General features: G+C 39.8%; 1 protein-coding gene and 1 pseudogene across 2 annotated transcripts; one reads left to right on the top strand and one right to left on the bottom strand.

Annotated features, from left to right (window-relative positions):
- Positions 1–1,017: 1,017 nt before the first annotated feature.
- On the bottom strand, positions 1,018–20,968 carry Gorab (golgin, RAB6 interacting). 2 transcript variants are annotated; one of them, XM_036202866.1, is made up of 5 exons: positions 20,733–20,968; positions 13,959–14,313; positions 11,698–11,799; positions 9,257–9,397; positions 1,018–3,041 (listed from the first exon to the last, which is right to left on the bottom strand). In XM_036202866.1, exons 1-5 carry the CDS (start codon positions 20,791–20,793, stop codon positions 2,597–2,599), a joined length of 1,104 nt encoding a protein of 367 aa, XP_036058759.1. In that variant the 5' UTR covers positions 20,794–20,968; the 3' UTR covers positions 1,018–2,596. The 2 variants fall into 2 exon arrangements, with proteins under 2 accessions (XP_036058759.1, XP_036058760.1); XM_036202867.1 differs by lacking the exon at positions 20,733–20,968 and having other exon boundaries at positions 13,955–14,014.
- Positions 19,478–19,585, top strand: LOC118593579 (annotated as a pseudogene).
- Positions 20,969–22,080: the final 1,112 nt, after the last annotated feature.

The raw sequence follows: 22,080 nt of genomic DNA, 5'->3' as shown, positions 1-22,080 counted from the left end.
TACCCTGGGCCAGAGGGGCCTCAGGTCGTGTCTAGCAGACTGAGTTATATCTATCAAGGCCTTTTAAAATGCTGACTTGGCTCCTTAGAAATACAAAACCCCAAACATCATTTATAAAGGTCACTGGGAATGGCCTGGGTCAGAATAACTAGAGTCAGTTTGTGCCAATGCCACAAAAGAGGAAGTGGCTGACTAGTTAGATAAGCTCCTGGAGAGTACTCCATTGCTAACTCCAAACAAAGAGAGGGCTTTCTTCTAGCTGAGTTTCTGCTCTGTAACTCAAGTGCCAGTCAGCAATGAAATCTCTCGGAATTCCAATCAGAGATTTTTTTATCAGGACTTGCAAACCAGCTGTGCTCTTCTGAGAACAGATTTACCACCTGCAAGCGCTGTAATTCAGCAGAATTATGCAGAGGTGAAAATTCTTAGAAAAAAAAGTTATTTTCAATGCAATGAGAATTGTTCTTAAAGGAAGTCTGCTTCTCCAAAACCCGCAGACATGGCTCCAGCTGAAAACAAAAAGTAGTGGCCAGGAATGGAGTTTTTCGGAACACTTTAAATTCAAGTTCGAAACAAAATTATGCTCCCCAGTAAGTGCAGTTTTCAACAATCTGGGAAACATTGCCTCTTAACTAGACAAGCAGAATGATTAGTAATTTGTGGCTAATTTCCTTCACCGAAACTTGTGAATTTATAGACCAAAGCTGATTGAGCATATTTTAAAGGATGTGTTCCAGGGCTATCCTGGGAAATCAGTACATATGGTCCTCACATCAGGAACCTCCAGTTCTCACTCACTTGCTCTGGATCCTTGCACACATGGGCTACAGCTGTCTTTGCATAAAACTTATGCAATATAATTTTGTCACTTATATCATCATCACCTGAGCACTCAGATACCATCCTAGGAAAGCTGGGTGAGACAATGCTTTGTCAAAGTAATGGTTTCAATGGGACTTTTTATATTTAAATATGTATATACATATATTTATTATATTTATAGATAAATACACATATTTGAAAGCATTTCACACACATACACACAAACACACAATGAAGTTATAGTGCAAAATTGTTAGGAGGTGGATGCAGTGAACCTATGGATAGATAGGTAGAAAATACCACAGAAGCATAGAGCTGTGCCAGGTGTGGTAGGCAGCACATTTCTTCTGTGAGTCTGTGTTACACACACAAGCTATTTAACACACATTAAAAAGGTTTGAAGCTTGTTTTAAGGTAAATGAAAGACCATACTGTAAACACATCATACTTGTTTATTCCTTAGAAAAATAAGATTGTATTGGGCAATGAAGTTTTAAATTTGTATGTATGTCATTCATAAATAAAAATAATACTATCTAAGTAAATGTTTGTGTTTAAAAGTCAGTAATGGAAAATTATTCTTGCAACTTAGGTCATAGAAAAATACAAAGCACCCTTATTATCAGAGGATAATACCTTAAAAAACAATTTAAAAATAGGATGTCCCCAACCTTTCTATAATGTATTATGGATATAACTGTCATTATCTTCCTTTTTATGACTGAAACATTTTTTATTTTTGTAATTTCTGATAAATAGATCATAATTTATGATAATATTGGTATATTTTGTGGCAAAACTAAAGTATTTATACATACATTTACACATAGCATCATGTAGTGGTCAAGTATTAGGGAACAGAAACCCAACAACTGTAACAGTACTAAGATAAGTACTTCAACACTTCAAATGCTTTAGGATAGGATAAGTGATACTCCACATATAAAACGCCCATGTTACAGACTCTTAGAGAGGGAATCCATCACTGCTGGACAGTCAAGTGTCAGTAAGATTGTCCATTTTCATATTCTTTAGAAACGCTTTCATTGTCTAAATTTTACCTGTCAGTTCACTGATTGAGGAAAACAATATGGTAAAAGCAAAATTACACATACACACTTTGTTTACAGATGTTTACCAACTAACCAAAATTCAAATGTAAACAAGAAACCATTTACTGGTAAATTAAAGAGGAAAATAATGTTGGCCTAAATTGTCTAGTTCCTTACATAAGCTGTGATTTCCAAGTTGTATTTAGTCACTCTAACAGTACCCAGAGAAGTAATTTAATTAATAGTATCCAGGGAGGTAATTTAATCTGGTTTTCTCTTCTCTCTGTGTACATGGTAATTTTTGTCTTTTTAATGACTGCATGAATAGACCATGCAGTTTCAATACTTCCTCCCGAGTTACATTTGGCCCAGGACTGAGGGCCATCACTTCTCACTCTGCTTTTCTGAACTTGCCTGCTCTAACACGCCAGCTACGTAGCTTTCTTCTACTGTTTTGTTCATTTTGTAGTGCTGGAGATCGAGCCCAGGCCTCAGGCTCTCTTTGACTCACTTGTTTTAACTTAGTGAGAAGGATTGAAGGAACACTGAGGAGTCAAGACTCCCTAGCTAGGAAAGTTCACGACCTGTGACATGGAATGACCAGACATGTTGACATACTAACACTAAGCATGGAATCAAACACAAACAGGTTTAAAGAACTTCTATCAGAGATAGGCTGTAATTGACTGCAGAGATATGCTAACTGAACAAACAGTGGCCCCTCATGTGGCCATAGCAGCTGAAAAGTTCTTGGCTCCTGGACCTGGGCAGTCTGGTCTAAGGGGAGGGTCGCTGGAATGCTTGCCCGGCTTGTCTGCCTCTGGAGGGGCAGCTTGCTCTTGAGGCTCTTTGTTCTCACCAGCCAACCCCGCAGACACACTGTCCCCAGCAGGCTGACACAACCTCTCTACAGGAACCACTTGTTTGCCTGCCTCTGCTTCCTGTTGTTGAAGTAACTGTTCAACCTTCAGCTCCAGTTCCAAAGCCTCCTCATCAGCCTGTACGTCTAGCTGCTGCATCAGCTCCTCCAGCTTCTTGGCCTTCCGCAGCTCGTTCTGCTGGATGATGGTACAGAGGTGTTCAGTGAGCTGTTCTTTTGTCTCGGTTTTGCGCTGTAAATCCAGCTTTGCTGTAATGTACTCAGCCTCAGCCCTGTCAAACCGCTTCCTGTAAGGACACGTACAAAGATCGGTTCATTCACTTCAACTGGGAAGCTTTCTAAGACTCAGAAACAAACTAAAGAATGGGAACTGAAATGTACAATGAAACTCTGAATACTAATGCTTCACCAATAGTTGACAACATGTAAGATATACTAGATTAAGATGCTACAACTATCGCAGCATATTTGAATTTATCGCCTGGGATTCTCTCCCAAGCTGTGCTTGGATGACAGCGGGCCAAGAGAGTTCAGTAAGCGGCAGGTTAGCTCTGGGGTGGGGGGAACAGAGCTCACATCTGTAGCATTGGCTATGTGGCATAAATACTGCCATTTTGGCTAATTTCAAGTTACACGTGTGACACCACTGAATGCCCAGAACGCGCTCGCTCTCAGGAGTTAGCACAAACTAGCTCTAATACAAGCAACTTGAAGTACACAGTTGGTTAAATTTATGATAGGCAAAACAAGAGATGGAGAGAAAAGTAGAAAATTCACATCTCCTAATTAATGGATTGGGAAAGAAATATTTTAATGAAGGAAGAGTGAACATAATAAGGACAGAGATACCAAATGAAGGCAAGAAGTAAACGCCAAGAATAGAAACCACGAGGCCAGGGTCAGTTTAGGCAGGGCTTCTCAAAGCCCAGACTGGTAGTTTGGGCTATAGCATTCTTTCTTGTGAGGAGCTGCCCAGTAGGTTGCACTTTGCTAAACAGCGTCACTGATGTTATCTATTAGTAACCACCACACTCTAAACCATGACACCAAAAGTATCTTTAGACATTGCCAGCATCTTTCTCAGATACACAAGTACTCCTAAGTTGAAAATCTCTGGACTAAGTCAGTTTTCATTCCACATAACAACAGACTATTGTTACATGTAAAAGAGGTTTTATAGTCTGAGAATATAGCTTAATGGCAGAGAACTTGCCTAGCATGAATGAGGAGGAGGAAAAGGAAATGGAAGGGAGGGAGGGAGGGCAGATCACTGTACATATCTGCACAGATATAAGCAGTATGGATGAGCGCTACCAGTCTCTTGTGAAGTAAGGTAACTGTAGGGAGATGCCACCCTGCAATCTCCCCTACCCCTCGCATTAGATTGCTATCAGTAAGGTTTCATATCTTCACTTTGTACATGCGTTACTTTTCTTTAAAACAAAGTTAGTTTCTTCCTCTCCTGAAAGAAAAATTCCAATTTATCAACTAGTTCAATTTACTTAGCAATAATATTTGTGAAGGCCCTGTTGGCTTACCAGTTCTGATGGCCTATTGATTTAACTTGACTAATTCCAACATGTAGTATGCAATCTGTATAACTTACAGAAAATAAGACAAAATTATATCTCCTAATATGAGATTATCTTGGAAGGACACACAGTGAAAACTAGAAAAGGCTCTGACTGCAGAGAACTGAAGGCTCAAACCTGTCCTCTTGTCCACTTGCATACCTTCTTGGCCTCGGATACACAAGTATCTAGCCAAGCTAGCTAAGGGAGAGAAAGGACTTGGACTGCAGGATCCAAGGAGCAGTGTCACAGGCAAGTCACCAGAAGCACAGGCTGTTCTCCACATTCATAAGGCACACCACTTCCACCTGAACTCTCCTTCACAGGAGAGGCCAAAACGGGGATCAGCTGTGGCTCTCCATCAGATTCCTTCCACTGGATTTCTCCTCACTCTTCTCAGTTTAAATGGAGTCCTTAATGTCACTGATCATGAACCACTATTTAGCCTGTGAAGGAAATGGCCTGGAGTGGACATAAATCTTGGTCTAACTAGATGTACCACCAGGGTCAACATCTGGAGTGAAATACTTGGATTTCTGCAGAAGGGGCTGGAGAAGAGGTCATGCAAAGACCAAAAACCAGCACAGTAACTCTGGAGGTTACTGCAACTCAGTCTTGGGTCTATCTGTAAAACAATGACATTAAGAGAGTCACATAGACATCTGGCTGAACAGTCAGCAGTATGAACAGTCTAAGAATCTTTCCTAGTGCCTGAAAAACAACTTCCCCTTCTGAGCACCCAAATTAAAACCCATCATTTCCATTTAGTGACGTGTCTAAAACTACAGTTACAGGAAAGTTAGGGTCCTGGTATTGATAATTTTAAAAAGGTTATTTACATAGTGCTCATTTATTGCATTTCTGTTATTTTACTGTCACCTAATAAACATAAGAATGAATATATTGTTTTCTAATAACTTCCCATATTAAAAAATTATGCTACTACAACCAGAATCCAAGATTGCAAAAAGCACAGGGACAAATAGCCAAACGAATGGAAGCACATGAATTATGAACCAAAGGCTGTGGAGCCCCCAGCTGGATCAGGCCCTCTGAATAAGTGAGACAACTGAATAGCTTGATCTGCTTGGGAGGGACCCAGGCAGTGGGACCAGGACCTGTTCTTTAGTGCATGAGCTGGCTGTTTGGAACCTTGGGCTTACACAGGGACACTTTGCTCAGTCTGGAAGGAGGTGACTGGACCTGCCTGTACTGAATCCACCAGGTTTAAATGAATCCCCAGGGGTGCCTTGATCCTGAAGGACATGGGAAAGAGGGGAGGGGCTAGGGGGAGGGTGGGAGGGGGAAGGACAGGGGAACCCATGGCTGATGTATAAAATTTAAAACACATAATAATAAAGCAAAAAAAAAATTATGCTAGAAGAACTTTCTTGGGTATCTAGGTCCTTTATTTCTACACTTGGTAACATAAGCTGCTAATGAAAGTCAAGAGGTCTGACATTATAGATATATGAATACCTTAGTCTTTTTCCAACATTCTCTTCTCTCCAGGTCTGTCCCTACCCCTACTCTCCACCTCTGCTCCCCCAGTTAGCAGAGATTTACAGACTGAGTTCAGGAACACTGATTGAAGTTAACATTTGCAATGAAGTCCCTAGGTTTCTACTGATCTGAGTTCATCCCAGATAAATCACTTAAGATTCTATATTTTGTTTATTTATTTAAAGTCTTTCTGGCCTAAAACATGCACATATATTCTCCTACAGAGTGACTAATGTTTAAAATATTGATTACTTTCACAAACTACTTGATTAGTCTAGGGGTCTTGTCGCTCATACTGAATCTGGGTAGGATGGGTACTCTGGAAGAGAATAAGGTCATTATACACATGCCAGTAAGACACATTGAACTGGAAATGTAATTAGAGAACTGTTTTGTTATTTTAAGGGGACACTGAGTGATTTAACGTTATTTAAAGGTTTTAGAAACTGTCTCTTGGTCTTGGTATTTTGATGGTTTAAAAAAAAAAAAAACACCTCAATGTTTAACCCTTTTTACACCAGTAGGTTCCACCAATCCACTTTTAGCTTACAGCACTATCTGCTGAAAAGTTCAACTCTGTATGAATTAACATGTGATTTTTATCCTTCCTCAGAAATTCTGAGGAAGAGAAGAATCTTGGTTAATAAAACAGGATCTATGAGATAGTCTCCTTCTATTTTGAAACACTTTGTTATCCCATCACCATAGGAAGTTTTCACTGTTATCTATGATAAACACTACAATAATAAGAAAACGGAGACTGATGTAAAAAGATGATGTGACAGCTGAATAACTTATCTATTAGTTCCCTAGTGCTTTGTTCAGGCAGCATGTCTCCTCAGGAACACGTACTACTGTCATCTTAGTGCTTCTCAGTTTTCACTGAAGACAACTGAGCAATTTTTAAAAATGCATATATTGGAAACAGAGGAAATTGACAGAGAAAGGCAAATCCAAATATGAATGTAAGCTAAAGTCCAGCTTCCGCAAAATATTCATTTTTGAATCTGTGGAACTTTAGAAGTTAGTTTCTAGGATAACAAATGTGACTGAAGGCTTTAAGAGGAGGTGTTCTGAATCCCCGTGGTTCCAGGAGCCTGTGACAAGAAAGGGCAGAGGAACTGTGGAGATAGGAGAAAACTGTGACTGAAGACACAGGATACAGAACCGTGGCCACAAGTCCAGGAATAGCTATAGCCATCTGAGGTTGGAGAGGGTAAGAAATTGAACCACAGGGTCTCTTAGAATCATGCCCCTATGCCCCTGCTAACATCAGGTTTCTAGTCTCCAGAAATGTAAGATGAGATCTTTCTGATGTTTTAAAGCATACAGCTTGTGGTAATTTGTTATGAGAGCCCTAGGAAACTAAACAATGCAGAGTCATAGCCTGGAGTCTAAGCAGAGTGATCAGGCAAGTGAACTATCAGTGCTCAGAATGGTCTGTTCACATCAACTTCTTCTTCAATCTCATGAATCAATGAGTGAGAATGGATTTCTAAGGATAAAAAGGAAATGCAATTTCCACATACAATTCACCATTTCAATATCTATAATTGCTCAATAACCATAAACACAAATTTAGAAAATTGTGTAGTCATCTTATAAATGAACAAGACACAATTCTAATTCCAGTTAGGGCTGTTTATGGCTTCTCTGATTTACCTTCAGACTTAGCCTTTGAAAAAGGGCCTCACACATCAGCATCCACTCATACAGTTATGTCAGTAACAGCATCAAGAAAAAGTGCTATCTTTAGCTTATTAAACATATGAAATAAAAATATATGATGTGAAACACTTCTACTTCATAAGAATTCTCTGTGTAAGTTTCAGTAAAAAATAGTAATCTACCTTATCTTTAGTTTTTGAAAGCTAAAACCAACATTTCTTACCTAATATCCAACATGAAAGAACAATTTAGGAATACACACACACACACACACACACACACACACACACACACACACGTACATATGCAATAACAACTGAAAAGCAGAGTCCATGAATTTGAAAAATAGCAAGGAAAGGGATATTGGAGGGTTTGAGGAAAGGGAAGGAAAAATGATGCAACTATATTATAATCTTAAAAAATAAAAGAAATAATTAAATTAAACCCCCACAATTAGACTTTTTCTACTGCACCCAGGACTATGAGATGCTATGAACTATCCGGATAAGGCTGCAGGGGTGGCCAACTCAGTTACAGAGAGTAAGTGCTGACAGTCAAGGCTGAGTTTACTTGTAACAAAATCCTAGTGGTCTCCTTAACAGTAACAGACATGGGAAACTTCTGGTTATCAGCCTCTGATGGCATTCATTTAGGCTGTCCAATGATAAGGGCAACCCATTCATAGCATATGAGCAAACGACAATTACCCAAATCACAAGGACAACCACAGGCCTCCTTTAAACACTAAACAGTGAATTAAAACTATCGCCACGCATTTCCGCTTTCTGAAATTGTTCTATAAACATTCTGATGTTGTGGTTTACCCGAGACTAATGAAGCATTCTGATTGATTTCTAGTGTTACACAAGAAGATACAAAGCTGAGTCATTAGTACAGCATTCCCTTGTGAAAAACACACAAACTGGGATGATTAAAGCAACAGTGCAGGGACTGAGAACCCTGAAATTGGGCATATTTTTTTGCCCTTTTATCTGTTTGCAAAGCCCATGTAATTCTTTACATGTGTTTATTCACTTTAAAAATATTCCAGTGTTTTCTTCTTTTATAAAAATGCCAACAGTTGAAACCAAGGAAGCACGTGATAGCAGACCATTTTGTACAAAGTATAACCAAACAAGGAAAAAGAAGCTTCACAATACTTAGAGGACATTTAAGAAAATATATCCACAAGAATCTTTTTCTTTCTACTCATAGACTGACTCCTTCTCGTACCCCAGGCTGGCTTCAACTTGCAGTGACCCTCCTACTCCATTCTCCTGCATGCTGGGAATATAAGCATGCATCACCATCCCTAGCTTATATTCAAAAGTATTTGCAAAATAAACTAATTTTCTTACTTTCATAACAAGGTGAGAATTTGGCCCAATTCCATAAGGGCAATATCAAAGAGTCAAAATTTTAATGGGAGGACACAGACTTGGTGTTAGAATCATATAGTTTTCTGCGGCGAGCTAATCAGGCATATAATTTGATAGATCTTGAAATAAATACTCAGGGTGGCAAACGTTAAATAGCTGAAGGTTAATCGGGAAACACTAAAATGCAAATAAGTAATTCAGGAAATGTGGAAAGAGGAATTTCAGCAAGGTCGAGCCACAGGACTGGCGGCCACTTGAATCTGCACATTACTGATGGCATCCTCATGAGACTTTACTGGAGCTACATATAACCCACCAGCACAGCCAGTGTCAGGCCCGACTCGTGCCACCAGACCCTTCAGACCTCGCTCTCCTACCCACCGTGCGTAGGAATACTCTAGGCTGGCTTGGTCAATTCTGTTCCTGAGGATTCCAATATCAGCGGACACCATGTCGTCTAAGGCCTGTAACTCCTTCTGGATCCTCTTGAGTTTCATGGTCTCTGCTTGGGTCCTTTTAGATCTGGAAAACCAGGAATGTGAGATGGAGGCAAACACTTTAAGACCACATTTCCAGACATGATATAAATGGAAAGGCATGGCAAATGTGCATATAGTTCATGATATCTTTTTCAAAACTTAGAAAAAAATCATAGTTGACAAAAATATAAATGATCTTATCACCTTGTTTTTCTAAACTTTCTATTAGTACATGGCATTTTCATGAACAAAGTAAAAATTAAGATTTTTATAAATGTTTCTGCTGAACAGTTCATTTGTGGACTTACATCCATTCTCTAAGAAAAAGTCCTGAAAGAACAGGTCAATATTCCCTTTACATTAGAGAATCTAACATAGCTTTCCAAACCCCAGATTCCATTATGAAAACATCTATGATTTCAATTCCTTTGGTCTCATCTTATTTCCTAGGAAAACTGTATACAGACCCTTAAAATGATCCATGGAACTCAAGTGTTTCTTCTGTTGAAAAGCACACCCCACTCAATCATTTATTGCACCCAAGTACAACATCTGAAACAGGGTAACACACACAAAAGCGTCATCCTACCCAAGTACACATATACTTCACAAACAGGGTAACACACACAAAAGTGTCATCACACCCAAGTACAACATACTTCTGAAACAGGGTAACACACACAAAAGCGTCATCCTACCCAAGTACACATATACTTCACAAACAGGGTAACACACACAAAAGTGTCATCACACCCAAGTACACATACACTTCAGAAACAAGGTAACACAAGCGTCATCACACCCAAGTACACATACACTTCAGAAAGAGGGTAACACACACAAAAGTGAACCTTTAGCCATGAAATCACCCATTCAGAATTTCACACATTCTCTGGGGAGCAGCACCTGTTCCCAGTGGTACCACCACAGTACGGCTTACACTCCTGACTTTACTGTCTTAGCTTTTCATCTTCCCTTCAGGCCACATTCTCTAAGCAGCAAAGTCTTACTTCATGTCATTCATTAACAACAGAATCATGCTGTAGCTCCCTTCATTTCTGTCTCTTTCCACATTACTGTCTTAAAGCAACAGCAGAGAAGCATGGAAAGTATACATTGTTTTGAACACAGGGGAAACATGGCCCAGGCTGGCTTTGCACTCACAATTCTCCTGGTGCCAGGATTTCAGGTCTGCAGCATTCCAGCAAGCTAATATATTTAAGTTCTTTTGTAAAATCCCCAATAAACAGTCCCTACTGTTAGTAAAGACTAAGAAAATCCTTTTTTAAAGCACCATCAATCTTCACATATACGTGTATGTGGGGGAAAAGATGGTATTATTCTTTCATATTTTGTTCTTTTTCTTGAAATATAAGCCAACCTATGAGTTGCATCTCTATTATACTTCATGAGAAGTTGTTCTAAAATGTTTCTCTCTGCATTATTTTTATATCTACCCATCTTGCTCTCTCTCACCTCTTCTGCCCTTCCATCAATTTAAACCTCAAGCAATCATAGTTTAACACAGGGTCTTGCTATACAGCTGTGCAGCCTAGGCTGAGCTTGAACTTAGGCCCATCTTCCTGCCTCAGTCTTGAGAGTGCTGGAATTGCAGGCACGTCCCACCACTCCTATTTGGAGGTCTTAAAAGCAACATGTCATTGATGATTTGCTTGCTTTCATTCAATCACTACTTTATTGACATGGCTTAAGACCACAGGAGAATTGGAATTACAAACTCAAACCTGGGCAATGCTGCAGTTTGGGGCCAGTATGATATACTCCACATGAGAAGGGAGTCCTGACCCCCTTAACATTGAAGGTGTGGGGAAAAATCAAACCTCACACAGGCTATATGATGGCTGAAGCAGGTTACCAATAAAACACAGTAACTTACTTAAGAACCATGCCAGTAAGGAACACAACCCAAGTTTATGACAGTGTTGGTCACTTCTATACAGCACTTACCCCTCTATGTGCTAGATGCTAACACTATTCCACATCAAAAGTAAAACCTGCATTTGCTGCGCGCGCGCGCACGCACACACACACACACACACACACACACACACACACACACCATTCCTGTTGCTCCCGTGACTGTGTTAAGAGTTAACACTGATGCCACAGCCCTTCCCTTGCAGCCCTCACCACAAACACATTATGATTCATTACTTAACAAAAAATCCCTAAAAGATGAAACTACCATTCAGTATCATTTCAAGCACAATTTGTCTTGTAAGAGTTGCAATGGAAGTATGGGTGTATGGAGTAAGGCATGGGAAAATAAACAGAAGCTCTAAGAGATGACTATGGGTCACAGCCCTGATCCAGATGCCTCACCTCTCTGCAATGGCTTGAGCCAGAAGGGCTTTCTTACGTTTATTTTTCTCTTCCATTAGTCGCTGTTCCTGTTGGAGGACTTCCCAACGAGATTTTTCTTGGCTGGGGGGAAAAAAAGGCACAAAAATGAATTTATGAAAAAGACTATTACCCAGCCCCACACCTTACCAGTCTGTCTCCTATGCATAAAATTTAATCAGGCAGGTTCCATATATTTTCTTTTAAAATCCCTTGAAAAGAAATCCATCTGCAGCTCATTATTCTGTTCTAATAAGAACAAAGACCACGATCTGAAGTAAAGGGGCTTCCATAAATTGGACCTTTGAAATCTATATATGTGGATAATCTAGAAACCCACAAACTGGAAGCCCAAGTACTGTGGCACTCTTTTAGGACTACAAAGAAGTGTGTGTGTGGACAGTAACATATGTAAAATGGAAGTCAAAGTATACTGGTCTGAGGCTGATGTCATGTTCTACCTTTTAGAATTCTCTTTATGAATAAGGTCTAGACTTCCTTAACATCTTAAGGTAACAGCCAGTGCTTGCTTACTATATTTTTTTATTTGCTCACTTTTCTCCAACTCTGTATTTAAAATAGGTTTTTAATTGAAACATTTATATCACTTTCCCCTTCCCTTTCCTTCCTCCAACACCTCCCATACCCCCTCAAGTTGACAGCCCTTATCGCTACATACACATATATGTATGTACAAATACACATAATACAACCTGCTGAGTTCTTTATCTCCAACTCTTAAACAGTTTTAAAAGAGTAGTCATCTGAGCTTGAGGTAAAGGGAATACACTAACACAGAGATCAGATACTGAAAGCATGTACTATAGCTTCTAACGAGTCCAGTTCTAAAAGTGGGCGCTCAGACATTCCCATAGTCATGAAGCTAGAGACACAAATACTATCGCAGCAAAGCTCTTTCTTCCTTCTGCTGGCGTTTATCCAGCCCATCCAATGTCTTTACCCACAGACCTAGCAACCACTTCTAAACCTGCCCTTTGCTTTCTGTGGTTACAGCATCCACCTTATGGTTGGCACAAGCCACTTCTCATGGTTTCCGCTCCACAGGCACGTCAGGCTCGGTTCACCTGGTTCCCTCCCAAACTGTACATAGACACTCAGTGTTTCTCTAATCACTACCCTGACCAGGAGATTTTCCCCTGGGGATCTGGTATCATGCTACACTAGGAAACAGGATTCCTGTTATCCTTGCTGCCTTTTATTTCTCTACTGTTCTTTAGTCTTTGCCTCGATCAGAAAACTAAGATGTCATCATAGAACACTGTAGGATCTGGCTCTCCTTTCCCAAGCTCATCATATCAGGATTCTTCCTTTTGAAAATCAACGGTTCCTTGAATTACTGTCTTCCTCGGATGTCCCAGAGTATCCAAAAACCAATGATATTCCTAATGACATCTCATCTAAGTTGTCCATCTCAATCACAAATTCAAAGCCTTCCTGAGCTATACAATAAGGCTCTGTTGTAAAACAAATGAAAAACCAAGCAAACAAACTAATTCATGTGATTTTATATATCTCACCCAAATGAATTATGTCATAAAGCTCTGGTAGACAGGACTCTCATGACACAAAATCAGCAGAGATGAGGACTATATCTGATATTGGGAAAAACATAAGATACTTTGAAAAATGTCAGAAAAGGAAAAACAAAAACAAATGCCATCTTTTCTTCCCATTACTAGGAAATAAAAAGCTATGAAATGGAAATCTCTATATAGGTGGAGCTAAACTATACAGATTCTAATACAAAGATATCTCAACTCTATTTCTTACTGGCTGTGCTTTGGGAAGATAGTCCTCTGCGTGTGTGTGTGTGTGTGTGTGTGTGTGTGTGTGTGTGTGTGTGTGTGTGTATAAATTTGAGAGGTTCTTGCTATACTGATCATGTTAGCCTGGAATTCACTATGTAGATCACTCTGGCATCAAGGCTTGAGAGCTCCTTCCTTTGCACAAGGGCTAGGCTTACAGGCATGTGCCACATGTCTAGTTTTAAGAAAACAGTATCTTTTCTAAGTCCTAAATAACTCCTCTATAAGGTGAAAACAATAAGCATGTAAAGAGCAAATGACAAGACAAAATATTTAGCTCATAATATATTTAGGTGGTTGATTCCTTTTAATAGTTTACTGATTTCATTTCTAGGCAAAAGAAAAAAAAAAATCAACAAACTATATTGTTTCCCAGTCCCTGGGGAAAAAGATGAAAAGTCTCATAGACTTACTAACAATTCCATTTTCTTTTTCTCCACTTTGCAATTTGACTTTGGAGTTAGAATCTCGGCATCTCTGTGACCATCCTGGGAATTCTGAAGTCCTGGTTCCTGTGGCTGACTTTCAATACCTTGTGGCTTTCCATTGCCTGTGGAAGAGGCGAGTGTGAGAGGACTAGAGAGAGCCGGCAAAGGACGTGGTTTTTGATTGGTAACTTTCTGTGTGGGTGTAGAGAGTAGCTGCTCTGGAGGTAATGAGGCTGATCCATCTTGAAGACCAAGTTTCTGGCTCTGCTCTAGAAGGGCTTTTTCTCGCTGAAGCTGCTGTCGACTTTTTTTCACAGGGAGACGGCGCTGGGGTTCAAACAGATCTACATAAAAGAGAGCAAATGAAAAGTCCTTGTGTGAAGAGCAAATAACGATAATTTCTCTAAAAACATAAAGCAGTGGCATTACATTCTGTCATTCGAGAGGGTCCATCCTCTATTTTGAAAACCCAGGAAAAAAAATCAAACATTTTCCTGGGCTCAACAGTTCTTATATCATACTATTAATATTTAACAAAAAACAGCCTATCTCTCAATTCATCTTTGTAGGAAGTCTATTTCATTGAATCAGGCCTGAGCAACACAAGGCCAAGTTTTCATTTCAACTTGAGGACTATGAAAGAACTGACTAACTTTGATGAAATAGGCAGCCAACTGAACTCTCTGAAATAGTGTTACTGTGGCTCGATTCATTATTTTCCCTGTTGTGCAGAAACAACAAATGGCTATTTTCAAATGAGACACCTTCCCTTAGACTTACATTTTAGAATAATGTTACTGACTTAACCAGTTTCAGCTTACAGATCCATCAAAGGCACAATCACCAAAGACCAGGTAAGTTCTAATCAATGCATTCAAACTAATTTTAACAGCATCCTGAAGCAAGCAACAGAGAGAGATAAAACAATTATAGGGATATTTTTAAAAGCACAAATGAAATAACAATGCTCCTTTTGGGAGAAATATTTGAACCAAGATTAAACCTTTAGGTCACATAATTGGGGAATTTCACTCTCACACTACATTTAATATGATCTAAAAAACTGCACTGTATAAAATTATTATTCCTTATAAGTGAACAACTCAAATAGGACTTTTAAGACTGGGCATTCCACACAATGGTACAGCATTTACCTAGAATTTACAAAGTCCTGTATTCAATCCCCAGCACTACAAGAAAACAAACACCAACCAAACAAAAAACTTGTCAAATATGTTTAAATTCTACACACTGACCTCTGAAGTACAAGTTTATTAACCAAACTTTCCAAAGTGGAGCTGAAAAGGTTGCAGTCATTAGCTTGGCTTCAGTCTAGTTCACTGGACTCGACATCTGCCACACTAGTTGTAACTATCTACTGTACTTAACCCCCGGAGGCAATTCAAGAATGAGATATGCATGGAAAGTGTTTTTTAAGAAGACAGAGGTCATATCAAAACTGTGGACTGTGTTGGTTAAGTTGAATCAGCAACTCGATGAGATTTAGAATCACTTGGAGCTATGGGCATGCATGTGGAGGATTATCTTGTGAAGATTAATTGAGGTGGAAAGACCCACCCATTGTGAGTGACACCATCCCCGGGGCTGATCTCCTGGAGTATACAAGAGGAGAAGGTGAGTGGCACCCAGGCATTCATGTTCTGTTTTCAGAGGCGACACAGCCAGTTCCCCTGAACTCTGCCTCCAGGACTTCTCCAGCACAATGGACAGTCCTCTCCAACTGCCAGCCAACACGCACCTTCCTTCAGTAGCTTTTATCACAGCCACAAGAAAAAGAACTAACACTATCCTGCCACAGAAACTTATTGTTGGTTATTGTTCATATTTACACCACCAGAAAATGTCACTGAGGCGGTTTTGTGTAAACATTAACTGAATAATTAATAGTTCCTTTGTCATTCAACTATGTCTGTTTTACTTGATATTTTTACAAGGCATAGATATAAGGCTTAGAATGATTCATTTTCCACTAGCAATAAATAAACAATCCAGAGCATGTAAAAATAGAACACATTGTTTAAGTTATATGTACTGGAAACTATAAATAATCAAAACTAGGGCCCACCAAGGAGCAGAAATCTAGTGCAAATGAGGACTATCCCCAGTCACTTCTAGCCAGCTGCTGTCATTAAAGCAATTTAGGTCAATACAGCCAGACACTTTGATTTTCACAATTAAAAACAGGTACTTAAAAATTATTTCTATTGGTATTTTTTTCTGTGGTGCTAGACTGAACCCAGGACCTAGCACATGTCAGGCAAGTGCTCAACCACTAGCTCTGGCCCCAGCTCCTAAACATCAATTTTATACAAATTGGGGTTTTAAACAGAGGGAACTCTATCAATCATTAAAATCTAGATTATGCTACAGTGGAAAGAAACTTTCAATCTTCAGTGGCATGTTCCAGCTAAAGAACAGGCTGAGGATGCAGCTCAGAGGGGAAGCAACATTATGAGGCTCTGGGTTCAATTCTCAGAACAATAAAGCAACAAAAAACAAAAAGCAAAGCCAACAACCACAGGTTAGTTTTGTAGACAATACTGATGTTAGTTTTGTAGACAATACTGACAATTATCATTACTATTAACATTTTAAAATTGGATAATCAAAAGCAGGAAGAGAAAAAAATCCTGAAAAGTCAAGTATCTTTAAAGATTTTATTTTATGTATATGAGTGTTTTCCTTGCATTTAAGTACAGCATGTACATGCAGTGACCCTAGAAGACAGAAGGAGCTGATAGATCCCAAGGAACCTTAGTTACTTAAGGTTGTGAGCTGCCAAGTGGGTGCTGGGAACTGAACCCGGGTCCTCTGGAAGGTCAGTGAGAGCTCTTTAACTGCCGAGTCTTCTCTTCAGCCCCCAACAGGCTACATTTGTGAGATCTGCTCAGATCTTGTCCTCAAGCCCCACTCTCCCACCCTTGTCTTCAGATCACTTGAATCACATGTTGATCATTTCCTTACCAGCCTACAAATATTTCTAAAAAGTCTTATTTTTACAAAAAGTGTATTGTAACAGTTTCTCTTTTCCTAAGTATCATTCTGACAATGTTCACTACACTACTGGCACTGTTACAGTCATTCAAATAATGAATCATTCCAAAGAGTGACAAAACCAGAGTTTACTATCTTCTTCCCAAGGAACACTTAATTTGGCTTCAGATTTCACTTCTGCGAACCTGGCTGTTACACTTCCTTACGTACTAAATTTTGCCTTGGATATTACCCCCAAAGTACTGGGCAATAAAGTATAACATAAGATGTTAGACTGCTTTCCAAAACACATTTGTCCAGCACTGTGTAAGAATGCATTTTAACACATGGTGTGGTTTAATGTTTTGACTTCCGGCAATCAAGAGAGCATAAGGTGGTCCCTCACTGTGCTTTTGATTTTTAATGTGCTGCTAGTTGTTGATGGCTAGCATATATTCATAGTCCTTGTCTTTGAAATCTCTACTGTTTCTTTTAGTTTATATTATTCAGACACTACTACAAAAGAACTGATAACATAATTAGAGACAATACCAGAAATGGTCACACATTCAGGGAAGAAAAATCTAACAATAGAAAACATTCTGTACGGGAGAAAAATCCTAAAATTTATTACAAACTATTATAAATGATATAAATAAATGGAATCATATACCACCTTACTTGCAGTGTTAATTTTATGATATCAAATACCTCCAAAGATTCAATGTAATTCTAGCCAAATTCCTATTTTGGTAAAATTGTTTTAAAAAGCTTCTGTATCAGAGCATAAATGTTTAGACAAGCAAGGAAATTAATAAATAAGAACAAAGGGACTAGAGTGAATACTGACATCAAGAATAAAGGCAGTGGGTGAGATGGCTGAGCAGGTACTGGCACTTGTCACCAAGCCTGAAGACTGGAGTTCTGATCCCTAGGATCCATATGGTAGAAGGAGTGAACTGACTCCTACAAGACAGCCTCGGACTGCCAAGGCAAAAGGGCCCATACATATACATAAATAAAATACATCAACGACTAATAAAGGACACACAGGATTATTTATCTTAAAACTGGCAGAGCATGGTTGCACTGCATTCTTCCATTTTTTAACATATGAAATCAACCATGGATCATATTTATATGTACATTTATACATATGCATATATATACACACATATATACATATGAGTGCATATGTGTGTATGTATGTCATATACTCTTCCAATCTGTATGACTGAAAATAATTAAGTTTCAGATGTCAATGAATGCAGTTGACACCCCCCCCCCCCCCATTTCAGATACATACAAATGTTTCTGGTGCCTAAAATTACAACTTACTTTTATTAAAGTTATTTGCTGGTGAAAGCATTTAATTACCTATGTTCAATTTCCAATCTTCTTTTCTTCCTGCCCCAAATAACTCCCATGTGACAGCATTAAAAGTCAGTGAGGAATGACTGCGTATCAGCTTCACCTAGCAACCCATGTTATACATGACACTAAACTGAAAAATAAACCCTCGTTATTTTAAACAACTGGCTATGTTAAAGTTTTTTCTGGCTTCAATTTAAACTGTTTTAGCCTGATTTCTTAATTACCAATACTGCTGTATGTATTTGTCCCTCCCTGATCACATCCCCTTGCCTCTCTACCAATCAGAATTCTGTGTTTCATTCCTTTGATATTTTTCAGATATAACATCTTAATATACACCCGATTCACATAATTTTGTTCAGATAAACTCTATCAGACTGTATCTACTCAGCTGCAACTTGCTCCTTTTGCACATATTTATGTAATTTATAACTTAATGAATGTGGCTAGTGGTCAATAGAGTCTCACTAACGAGCACAAGTTATTTATCCTCTTACCTGTAAGCAGACAATTGGTTTGTTTTTAACTTTTGAAAATTATAAACAAGATGGGTAAGAACATTCTTGACTCCATGTGCACTCAAGTCTTTCAAAAGCACCCTATCCTTATTTTTGCCGGCAACCAATCCCATCTGCCCAGAATATTTAACTTCATTCTTTACAGCTGCGATGAAGATTCAATTTCTGCGAGCTTTAAAGCTGGGAAACCCAAGGTAGAAGACTTGGTGTTTTTACACTGATCACTTTGTGCCACTTTGGCTACACAGAGATGCAAAGATGTTTCCACTGTTCTCACAGCAGTCATAGATAAGTGATTTTATATCCACATTTTACCACCAAGGCTTTGACGTTTAGTTCCTTATCACCTTCTAACCAAATCCAAACAGCAGAATTCCTTTAAAATACAGTAACAAATGTATTAGAGTCCCACATTAAACCTTTGCCCTGGCTAGCTGACTCCTGCCAATGTTTAACCAACACAAAACAGCCCCGGGACCCATTAACTCTTCAGCAGGAGGCTGCTCTATGGTACCACTTGTGTAATATCTATCACCACATTATTTTACCGTCTGTCTCGTTAATCTACAAGCTCTGATGACAAAGATGCCCTGTTCATCTTTACATTTATCATGCAAAGGTTGTGGTGCGTGACAGGTTAGCATTCCTCTTGACAAGGATGGAAGAGGCCCTTGGGCCAGACAACACTCCTAATTCAGAAGCTGATAGCTAGGACTTGAAAGTCAAATCAGAAACAAGGCACCTGTACTTTGTACATACAGGTATGTGAACTGAGAATGAAATCACATAACAAAAGCACTTGAAAGCATTCAGCCGGACAGAAGCAGCCGGACAAAAGCAGTTGGACACTCCTGATAGTATAACCTTATGATATAGTTTTTAAAAGACCCCTGGACCAGCCCAATTTTTCCCAATGTATATAAAGTACACTGACCACATGTTAGTAATTTACTCCCTTTTGCCCTTGTCAGCCCCAGATAATTTTCACATCTAGACTAAAAGTTGCAAAGAACCTGATCTACATCCACATTCTCACTAACTATACACGTGGAAGTGGAAGGATTTATTTAATTTTATCCCTAAACAAAGTTGTTGTTTTTTGTTGTTGTTTTGTTTTGTTTTTTTTTAATGTTGCCACGAGTGGCAGAAAGTTCTCACAGAAGTAATGGGCACTAAGATTACCACATACATCTGTGAAATTTCAATCTCAGGCCAAGAGTGTTTTTTATCATTTCCTATCAAGTATCGGAAAACTTAAGTAATCACAATCAACATATATATAGCAAACCCATTCACTGATATATAAAGCCCCAGGGGGAGGGCACCAGATTCTGGCTGCCCCTGAAGGCAGTAGAGACATGTAAGTGTACTGTGCACGTGCACACAAATACACGCGCGCGCTTCAAATCGAACCTCTTCAAAAATCCTTTTGGTTGCCGATTCCCAAGAACTGGAAGGAGCTGAAAAATCATCTGGTAACCAGAAGTAAAGGCCCTACAGATGTATCATCAAAATCAGTTCTTTCGCGTTTCTGCACTCTCATGGCCCGTTCCCCCCAATTATGATGCTGTGTGTGCAACGCTCCCCTTCATTCACCCGGACCCCAAGTCTGCAACTACTTCTTCGTGCTACCATCCCCTCTGCAGTGGCCATTCGGGTAGCAGCTTCGCTTCCTGCCCCCAGTCTCATTCCTTTCTACGGGAAAACGTACAATCACTGAAACATGGATCCGGAGAGAGAAATCCTCCGGGCCCGCCTCTCGGGCCTCTGAGGCTAAGACACCCACCTGGGGAGCCCCACCATCCCTGTCCGCCCACTTGCGGCTCCAGGCCTCCTGCCCTTCACAGACTCGGCATCCGCGGGCATAGACACGTTACCTTTATTCTGCTTGAGTCTCCTCAGCTCTTCCTCAGAGAAGCCCGCCCAGTCCTGAGCCATCCGCGCGGCCCTGGGGACCCCAGACGCGTCCAAAGCTCAGCTCGCAGACTGCCAACACAGCTCCCCCCCGGGCACATCCGGGTTCCTTCCGTGACACGGCGAACAGCCAATCAGCGCGCCGAGCGGTGGCGCGAGGCCCCCTCAGACTTCAGGTGAGGGCGCCCATGGGGCTGCCCCGAGCGATGCCTGAAGAGCCGTCTCGGCGGACCGCTCCGCCCGGGCTTTCGCTTCTCTTCACAAGCCTCTGTTCTGGGTCTTTGTTCTTCTTGACCCATCACTTGGAGAGAAATGGGGGCAACAGGAAGGTTGAGGGAGAGCGGAGGACATCAGGCAGGGAGGCAGTGACAGAGGAGACCGGAAGGGAGGCGGGTCATGTGCGGCCAGCTGGGCGGAGCCTGCAGGCTGGGTTGCCTGGAAGGTGGGTACCCGGGCATCCTTCGCTTGTAAGGCGTAAATCCTGGAGAAACCTGGAGGGCTGGGATGTAAGGAATGGCCAGTACTATACCAGATAATAGCATCTTGCAGATTTCGTTTGCTTCCCTCCTGTTTTGTTTTCTTATTTCTATGATGAATGAGTGTCAGTATCCCAGAGATTTTGCTGGCCGCCAATTCACAACCCTCACCACACCACTCAAATCCTAACTGATGGATTTTTGTTTTGCCTAATTTCTTGAGCTGACATATCTTCAATTTAGGTAATATTTAGATTAAAGGATGCAATGCTTGTCGAAGTATGTGTAGGTCAGGATTTTTTTTTTTTTTTTAACAGACCAATTACTCCATTTTAAAGTTTCTTTTTTCACTATTTTTTTTTTTTTTTCTTCTAAAAACCAAACCACATTACCTTGGCTATACTTGAAATTTCAGAGTATTACTTTTTGAAGTAAGAGTCAATATTTTTAATCAAATTGAAATAAAGGTATACTGGAAAATAAAGTATGGCACCACGGATTGAAATGAGCAGTATATTTTAGGTAAGTATTAGAAAAATGTAATCTTTGAACTTTGAAGATGAATGGGTTTTCCAAATCCAAGAATGCCACACATGTTTATCTTAAAGATGGGTTTATTTTCACTGCATTTAAAAGGTAAAATGCCACCCAAAAGGATTAATTTCATTCAAGTTTTGAACATAGACTAAACATGTTACAGGTATACATTTACTAACTCCAGAATAGTATGTAGTAATTACAACCAGGTAATTTATTCAGTTTGTCCTCTACACACAGTATCTATTTACTAGTAACCCAATAACAATGTTAAACCAGTTTGTGTGCTCCCTGTTAC

This window comes from Onychomys torridus, chromosome 11, assembly GCF_903995425.1.
Source record: "Onychomys torridus chromosome 11, mOncTor1.1, whole genome shotgun sequence".
Lineage (NCBI taxonomy): Eukaryota > Metazoa > Chordata > Mammalia > Rodentia > Cricetidae > Onychomys > Onychomys torridus.
This window is presented reverse-complemented; position numbering and strand designations above follow the sequence as displayed.